This window comes from Episyrphus balteatus, chromosome 4, assembly GCF_945859705.1.
Source record: "Episyrphus balteatus chromosome 4, idEpiBalt1.1, whole genome shotgun sequence".
NCBI lineage: Eukaryota > Metazoa > Arthropoda > Insecta > Diptera > Syrphidae > Episyrphus > Episyrphus balteatus.
In genome coordinates this window covers 18,330,289-18,339,768 of record NC_079137.1, presented here as the reverse complement: position 1 = coordinate 18,339,768, position 9,480 = coordinate 18,330,289, and the positions used below count along the sequence as shown (strand labels likewise).

The 9,480-nt window shown below is 35.0% G+C and overlaps 1 protein-coding gene across 1 annotated transcript; it reads right to left on the bottom strand.

The window, feature by feature from the left end:
* Positions 1 to 207: 207 nt before the first annotated feature.
* On the bottom strand, positions 208 to 7,233 carry LOC129918460 (probable arginine--tRNA ligase, cytoplasmic). The gene is made up of 5 exons (XM_055999041.1): positions 6,960 to 7,233; positions 6,750 to 6,890; positions 6,354 to 6,688; positions 2,918 to 3,247; positions 208 to 2,861 (listed from the first exon to the last, which is right to left on the bottom strand). The coding sequence occupies exons 1-5, from the start codon at positions 6,999 to 7,001 to the stop codon at positions 1,712 to 1,714; spliced, it is 1,998 nt and encodes a 665-aa protein (XP_055855016.1). The 5' UTR covers positions 7,002 to 7,233; the 3' UTR covers positions 208 to 1,711.
* Between the last annotated feature and the right edge of the window lie 2,247 nt (positions 7,234 to 9,480).

Genomic DNA, 9,480 nt, shown 5'->3' with positions numbered 1-9,480 from the left:
AAGGAGAATTCATTCAAGTTCTTGAAACCCACCTTTAACTTTCTGTGCAATCATTGGTTGCTGAGATATCGATAATCAAACACAAAGGATTTTTTTCCATTTGAAGACCGATATCTCGGCGAGAAGTGGACGTATCGAGGTGTTCAAAAAACCAAATTAAAGCTAAATGAACAAAGTATCCGATCCTTATAGTGGTTAAGCTAAATAAATTTTTTCCACGCCCGTAGACCAAAAAAAAAACTAAAAAAATTTTGAAAATTTTTTTGTTGCTGGTTTTTCTACGATTACTCAAAAACCGCGGAGGTTAAAAATTTTTAAAGTTCTAATCCAAAAACTAGACACTTGGAGCTACAATTTCCTTCTTTATCGATTTCTTGTACGACCATTTCTTTCGAAGTTACGGCCTGTTGAAATTTGCCCAAAAATTTGGAATTTTTTTTGATCCCTTAATTTTTTCCAGTAGTGTAATATGAACAAGAATCCACCCGGAAAAATTCCAGGAGAAAAGTTTTTCACGTTCCGACATCTCCCTTTATTTTCAACTTTTTTTTTCAGGTAATTTGCGAGGTACTCGACAGCTCCTTTCACTCAAATTTTGGTGCCGAACACGAAACTAGTTAAGCATCGAGGAAACCGACCAGCTTTCAGTTCGCGGTATGTGCATTACAAACCACCTTCTGTTGAATGAACACATATTTGACACCGCCAAATCCGCTGCAAAATGTTTAGGTTTCCTCCGAAGATGCAAGAAATTTTTCTGCCCGTCTGATCTAGCAATTATTAATAAGGCATATATCCGTCCAAAGCTCGAATATAACTCCCATATATGGGCAGGTGCTCCTATAACCTCGTTGAGTTTCTTGTATAGAATACAAAATAGAGCTATAAAACAAGAGGTGATAGATCAATGACTGATACAATTACATCTCTCGAGCACCGGCGTAACGTCTCATGTCTCACGTTGTTCTATCGTTATTTTTATAAGCAATGCTCAGAAGAAATAGCTAGTTGCATTCCTCCCCTCAAACAGTTCAACCGTAACACTCGCGCTTCAAGGAATGCTCATCAGTTTACCCTAGAGTCCAATTTCGGACGTACCGTCGAATACAGAGATTCTTTCTTCAGCCGCACTACGCGAATGTGGAACGCATTACCCGCCTCTGTTTTTCCATCCCATTTCAAGACTCAGAACTTCAAAACTAATGTATGTACATCGGTATCTCCTTTCAAACCCCTCCCTATTTTCCTAATGCTCGTACTGTGTTCATCATATTAAGGGTAGATTAATCCCTTTAGTGCGCGCTCATTATAAAAAAAAAAAAAGCGGAAAATGTAAATTCCCTTCGGGCAAAACTCATGATAGCTTTTAAAATTCCGGGCGAACAAAAATATTGCGGGCGGAAAATATTCCACGTTAAACTCACAATAGGGCTGATTATACATGAGTATCTTCTTATGATCTCTCTGGAACTATAGTTAAATTATTTCATGATTTTCATATTTCACAAATTGAATCAACTCTCAGAGCAAGTGTAATGACAATCAAACAGAACAAACCTCTTTTTGGTTACAAATTATATATCTCGTTTTAATATAAAATTCAATTGTGTTAGTAATAAAAGATTTTTTTTATTTGGAGTCCCAAATTAACAAAAAAATAAAAAAAAAAATAGAATACAAGAGTGAAATGCTTTGTTGACGTTTATATTGATTATATTTTTTGAACTGGTTTTAGTCCCAAAATATAGAAACACTTACGCAAAACCAAAGCAGTAGCTTCACATAAAAGAATCCTGCTTTTGTGAACCTTAACTATGGTTCCTTCCTTATTCTTTTCTATGCAATAGCATTTGTCATAAAACTCTGAGAAGGTGGTACAAACTTCATAGCAATACTCACACAGAGTATGGAGGAGAAGATCCTTGGTTATTTTAAGAATGACATCAGGGAATTTAAGCAGAACCTTTGCCAGTTTCCATTCCTTTTCATGCTCTACTGATATCGATTCTGTTTTCAAAACTTCTTGCAGGTCAGAAAAATCTACAGCACAGTTGCGGGCAATTGAACAGATGCGAGTGAAGGCATAGAGAAGATAAACCGCAGTGTTTCCTCGATCTTCTAACATTTTATCGAATGAGAACACGTAGGCATTAGTGCGATTGTGGCAAAGATCTGCATATTTAATGCAACCGTAAGCGACGGATTCTTGGGCAGCTTTTAACTCTTCTGGTGTAAGTACTTTATCCCGTTCCTTTTCTTTGAGTTTATCTAAAGCCCTACGCAGACCTTCATCGAGGAGGTCAGACAGTTTCACTGTCTCACCAGATCGTGTTTTAAATTTTTTACCATCTTCACCAAGAACGACACCAAACATAACGTGGTCCACTCGGTGTTTTTTTAAATCAATAATATTTGCACGATCAGCGCAGGCAAATATTGTAGTAAGATGTGTGTTTTGACCAGCATCGACGACATAAATAGCCCATTCGGCTCTTACCTCTTGAAATCGGTACCGAATGGCAGCCATATCAGATGTATCGTATGTAAAGCCACCGTCCGTTTTCACCACAGTCAGTGGTACTCCTGTCTTTGATTCATCGCACCACATAATCTTTCGACCTTCATCCTCTTCAAGAAATCCTTTATCTTCTAGAAGTTTGATGACATCAATCATTCGGGATTGATAAAAAGATTCACCTCTCTCTTCGAGCGTCACATCTAAACGATCATATATGCTTTGAAACTCTTTGCGAGAAACATCACAGATCAATTTCCATGCCCTGACTGACTCAGGGTCTCCACCCTGCAGTTTAACTACACAACTGTATGCCCGCTTCTTGAATTCTTCATCTTCGTCGAATCTTAAATCAAGAAAGTGCTATAAAAATTGCATGCATGCATTAAATCCTTTCCTTACCTTTGTTTTGATTCCTTGTAGAACGCCTGAAGATCATGAATTGGTGGGCTTTCGGTTCGGAAATTTGGAAAACTGTCCTCCAAATGGGCAATAAGCATTCCAAACTGAGTACCCCAATCACCAAGATGATTATGACGAACTACATCATGTCCAATGAATTCCAAGAGACGAGCAATTGATTCACCAATAATTGTCGATCGTAAATGTCCAACGTGCATTTGTTTGGCAATGTTAGGCGATGAGAAATCAACTAAAACACGCTTTTTAACGCATTGTGGTGGTTGGACTCCATTTCTGAGTAAATCTCCAATCGCTTGGACAGCATAATTTCTAAAAGAAGATTTTAATATTATTTTTATGCAATAAACAGCCACTCAATGCAAAAGCACATAAAAACAAATATTTACAATAATATACTAAGGTCCAATTTATTCACACTCCATTAAATTTAAAGTCGCCATTAAAAAAGGGAAATTTTAAAATTTGTATGCGATTTGACAGTTTTATAATTTTTAATGGAGCCTTTAAAAATAATGGAGAGTGAATAAATTGGGCCTAAAAGCGAATAGATGTAACCTGTAAGGCTATGTTTTTTCAATGAATTTAGTTTTGTGTGTGGTTATATTGTGCATTTTGTGTTCTATTGCACATTTAAGCTTAATATTCACAAATTAACCGTTATTTTTACAAATACACTGAATATTGTAGTATAAGGAAAATCGGAAAAAATAAATATTTTTGTTAAAAAAAACTGGGGCCGCGAACAAACTGAAAAATGTCGTTTTAAACAAATTTCTTCTTCTTCTCCATTATCGACGATAGTCATGATCTCGGATGGGGTCACAACTCTCCCACTCTACTGCTTCACTCTACGGCTCCGCATGTGGGGTTCGCCGGGTTGACCTCAGGAAACGTCGGCAGGCTTCTCGATTTTGAATTGTTCCATGTCTAAGGCCAACTGAATGCAGTTGTCGTTGCATTTGTCTTCTCCATGAGTTCTTTGGCCTGCCTCTTCTTCGCGATTGCGTTGGAACGTCGTATGCGATCGCCTTTTGAACTGGGTTCTCAGGGTTTCTTCTTTGTACATGACAGTACCAGCTTAAACGGTCATGCTGTATTTTTTCCAAGATAGTGTTTTTGACGTGAAGGCTTCCTCGGATTTTCTTGCTTCTGATTCGATCAAGCTTTGTTACTCCTGCTGTCATACGAAGCATCTTCACCTCAGCTGCTGTCAGTTTACTCTCATACGTTCTGTACATTGTCCAACATTGTGAACCGTATGTAAGTGCTGGGCGAATAACTGCAGTATAGAGCTTTCCTTTCAGTTTAGGGGGCATTTTTTAAACCAATTTGAAACTTAAAAATCGTCCCCTGTAAACTTTGCTTTTTTGTGACTTAAAACAACTTTACTTTACGCCGACGATATGTATATGAAGAAGACTAAAAACGGTACAATATAAAAGAGTTATTTTATTAAATACTGAAACAGAAGTTAAAGAAACTTTAGTACCCAAACTCGATTTTTGACTTTTAGCCCAATAAATTTCTGGTGTGATGGACTGCGTTTCTCTTAGGAAAAAATATATTTTGTTTGATTTTCCTTGTCGATAATAATAACGGTTTGCAGAATATACAAATCAAATAACTATTTATTTTTCAAAACATTTTATGTATTGCTGCTTCATTATTCCCACATTTAACTCAAGACAAAGATTTGAGCCAATAATTTCGTGAGTGACTGTAATATTTTGTCAGATTATGTAGTGTTTCAGGAACAACACAATTTTTATACATTTTTTTAAGCAATGTTAGTTCTAAAGGTAATATCACTCTCCCCAAGATTTTTATTCCAAATTGTCCCGATTAAAAATACAAAAATATGAATAACTTTTGAAAAGGAGTAGCTAGGATTTCAATTCCAACGGATTTTCAACGCACAATCATCAACAAATAAAACCCAACTTGCAGTTTTTGTCGACATTTTTGTGCAACCTATCGATTCTTCCTGCCCACCGTGCCCAGGCAATAAAAAAAGGTGGAAAACCAAGCTTTTAATTTGAAGATTATTATTTTATGACTAAGGCCGTGTGTGAATTGTGTTAAATAGTTAAATACAAAATTTTCAGCTGTTAAAAATTTATTGGGCTCTGGGACCTGGTTAAATTTGAGTTAAATTTTTTGTGCAGATGATTTGTTTTGTTTTTTATAAAAAAGGAGTTTTATGGCAGAAAAGAGGCAGAGAAAAAAATTTAACAATAAGCCATACAGTTGAAATTTTTTTGTTCTCCTCAATAGTGTCAAAAATTTTACACGGTGCACATAGGGGTATTTAATAAATTTAGGCGGACAAAAGACAAAATTTTAAACTGATCCAAACGTAAAAAATTAACATCCTACTAAAAGTAGATAACTTGCTTAGCATTTTCTTATAGTTTTAAAATTAATCATTACTCCAGATGATTAACAGCAGTGGTCTAGAGTTCAAAGTTTTCAGCCCAAAGAAAAAAATATTTTTTTGTAGCGACAGAGCTTATGTAAGTACTTTTTTTTAAGTGGCTAGAGAAAAATGTTTTTATGGAATATTGATATAGAGATACGAAACTGTCTACTAGATGCTGTATCTTAATGTTATATTACTTTATAAATAAAAAAGTGATAAGTTGAATCTTAGTCTAAATTAAACGTTAAAAATAGTTTTCTTTCTGTGAAAAGTTATTCTATTTCACATTATTGTGTCATAAAATTTAATGTTTTCTAAAGGTTAAACTCGTATCTAATTGAATCTGCAAAAAAAAATTGCAACTAAGTGCAACTTCGACACATTTGCTCCTTTTAAACGTTTTAGGCTTTTTAAAACTCTAACCTTTTTTTCATGCATCCATATTTAGTTTTTTTTTTAAGATTCAACTTCTTGAATTACAGAACCTAATTCCTTATAATTTTTCCTAAATTTTAAGACCTTTATCTTGTCGATACCATTAATAAAACTCCATTTATAAGCGTTTTAATAGACCATTTGGGTCCATTCTTGACACTTTTTTGTTTAGGTAATCAAAAATTGATTTTGGAAGAAAAATGTTTTTTATTGACATCCACAGTTAAAATACTTAATTCAGGTACCAAATACAAGTTTTTACCTTGTCGATGAAGTAAAACCGGAAAAATAATTTTGTCCGCGTAAAACTGGCAAATACCCCTATGTGCGGTGTTAACTATTTAACGCAATTCACAGACGGCCTTAGTTGATCAAATGCCTTTGAAAAGTCGGTGTCAACTTCATTACCCTTTGAACATTTATTTAAGAAGCTAAGAAGATTAGTTGTAGATCTTTTTCTTACAAAGCCAAGCTGCTTTTCACTTATATTCATTATTAGGCTCATTTCGTTTTTGCGAAAACAACTATATTGCATCTCTGTAAAATCATAAAGAAACTTACTTGTCCAAGAAAATATTTATGAATCCAGGTCCAGCCACATCAACTTTAGATATAACTTGTGATGGTTCTAAATTGGCAACGATTGCAGCTCCAATATCTCTTGGTGGTTTGCCTTGTCCTGCAGCTTTTAAAGCGTTTGCAATAGACATTGCACTGTTGCACTGGTAGTCACCCTGCTTGGTTGATACACTTATTACAGCTGTGCTGGCATCGCCAGTAATGATGGGAAAAGCTTTTGCAATTGCTTTTGTGAACAGATCCGTCAAATGTTCATGAATAGAAATCATTTGTTGGGCTGATACACCAGTGCAAAGTTTCTTTTCTGCTACAACAGCCTACAAAACAGTAACTTATTAACATTGTTTTCATTACTTCTACTAAACCTTAAGTTCTAACATTTTCGAGTACGGCCAACCTATGCTTGAGCTTCATATTTTCTACTTGGAGCTTATTGAATTCCTCATCGCCGGTTTCGTCGAAAAATTCTCCAGTACTGATTTTTTTCATTTGTTCACGCAGCTGCGACGTCATCTTTTCCTTAAAAAAAACACCGCTTTACACGTGTTTACATTCTAATTTTGTGGACAAAAAATAATTACTACTTACTAATTGTTGAAGACGTTGCACTTCGCCATTTAACGATGACATTTTAAATATATTTCTGTGAGTTTTGATTGTTTGAAATAAATAATATTCGATGAAAAACTATTATTTTATAAGCAAATTTATCCGCAGCCACGATGAGAAATCATCAAACGTCAGTGATGTGATAGACCTAGACAACAACAATAACAAACGAAAGAGACAAATTCATAACGACGATGAGCGTAGAATGTTCAGCTTTTACATTTGACGAATTTCCAAGTGACGATTTTTTGTTGTTGTATGTGGAAAAAAAAAAAAGAGTTTCCCAGTGGAATTAAATGGGGAACTTCCAGCGATAGTAGGTTCTCGGCTGGTGAGGATTTTAAGAAACGTTTTTTGTACTGAAAAATGGCTTTTTTGTTGTAATTAGCATTGGAAAAAATGTTTGTTTACCTCTCCAACAGTGCAGATTGGGTGCGTTCAAGTCACGTACTCATCTTAAGGCATCCGGATACCTTTGTGTTGTTGTAATCCCATGTAAAATCACAGCTGATCGTGAACATGTGTTGACAAAAAAAAAAAAACCGAAGGTATCCTAAAAATTTCTGGATACTCATGTATCTTAAGGCCCCAGCCCATAGAATCCGTTGCGTCCGTTCCGTCAATCCATCCGTTCAAGTTGAAGTTTGGGACAGAAAGGGGTGACCCATAGAATACGTCGTACGACGGATTGCTTTTTGACAGCTCACTTCAAATTCCGAGGTGTGTTCGATATTTTATCGCTGAATGTGCACTAAGGAAGTTCTGATGCAAGAAATTTTTAACTATTATTGTTGTTCTTTTTTTTAATAAAATAAAATGCGCGACTAGATTTCATGTAGTTACTTGCTCTTCAGTTAAAAACAATTTTTAATAACAGATTATCATTTGTAGATATGACTTTGGCATAGTAAAATTGAACTCTACAACAGAATTTTAGTATTTAATTGATATAATTTATTAGACATATCATTAAATGTTACTTTTATTACAATTAATTCACTAATGAATACTGAAAGTTCACAACTCATAAAATCGGAGAAGAAAAGAGCGCAGTTCATTTAGTTCTGAAATTCCCCGGTGTGCACTCTAAAACAGAAAATTGAACAGATCTATTGTTGACAACCAATGTCAAACCATACGACGGATAAAAAAGTAGAAAGTTGGGCAACTTCTTCCGTCGAAACCGTCCGTCTCCGTCCGATCCGTCGCTTATGGGTCGCTTCCCATAAGAACGTGTGTATTTTATCGAGCTGTCAGTCAAAAACTTCGACGGAACGGACGCAACGGATTCTATGGGTTGGGCCCTTGACAGCTCGATAAAATGCACACGTTCTTATGGGAAGCGACCCATAAGCGTTTTATGGGTCGGTTCTCATAAGAACGTGTGTATTTTATCGAGCTGTCAGTCAAAAACTTCGTCGCAACGGACGCAACGGATTCTATGGGTCGGGCCCTTTACAAACCAGGGATGAAAAATGACATTTTTTAACTGTACTGAAAATTTCATTTGTAGCTGCGTTCCTTTGGAAATATTTATCTACTTTTTAGTACTTAAAACTACTTTGAACTACTTTTGCTATATTGAAAAAGTAGTTCAAAGCCACAGTACACATAAAAAGGTAATATATTCCGAACTGACATTGGTCGCCAGATTGTCAAAACATGACACTTTGGCGACCAATGTCAGCTACCGAATTCTTAATTGTTTAAAATACCGACGAAAAACGCACAAAAACCGATAAACCACGCACACCACTAATTCTTAAACACTTATTTATCATTTTCCGGGATGAAACACGAAGAAAATTTGTTATTTTTAAATTTATAATATTTTTAAATGACATTTTATAAATTAAAACAAAAACAAATTTCCTGTTTACTGCGATTGAAATATAAAAATTAAAGGCCGACCTCTGACAGATTGGTGCCCATTTTTGAAAAACAAATTTTGACAACGTTCGGAATATATTACCTTATTATGTGTACTGTATTTCAAAGCAGCTCTAAGTACTAAAAAGTAGATAAGTATTTCCAAAGGAACGCAGCTTGTATTGTACTGACATGGATACAATTGTATTGAAATATATTTTTCACACGAGAAATGAATATTAGGGGTATTCACGATCCGGTGCAACAAAAAGGTGTTAAAATGCTAAATTTTGCTTTTCTACTACTACGACTTCAACAGACAAATTTTGCACCATTGTATTTTATTTTTGCAATAGGGTTACGGTATAGCAAAAGTGTAAAAAAAATTGTAGTCCGCATAGGTATTTGGTTGTTTTATTTTAAGAAAATGTTACACTTGCACTTTTACAACGATACAAGACCATTTGCATCGAATCGTGAATACCCCTAATTAATTTAATCAAAATGTTTTATTTGCAAAAACTCTTAAATTTTTGCATATACATTTAATTACACTGGTCAAGAAGGTTTTTGCCACAAAAACCAAAATATACTTTTCTAGTAGTTTTTAGGGTGCTGAATCCGAATCTGA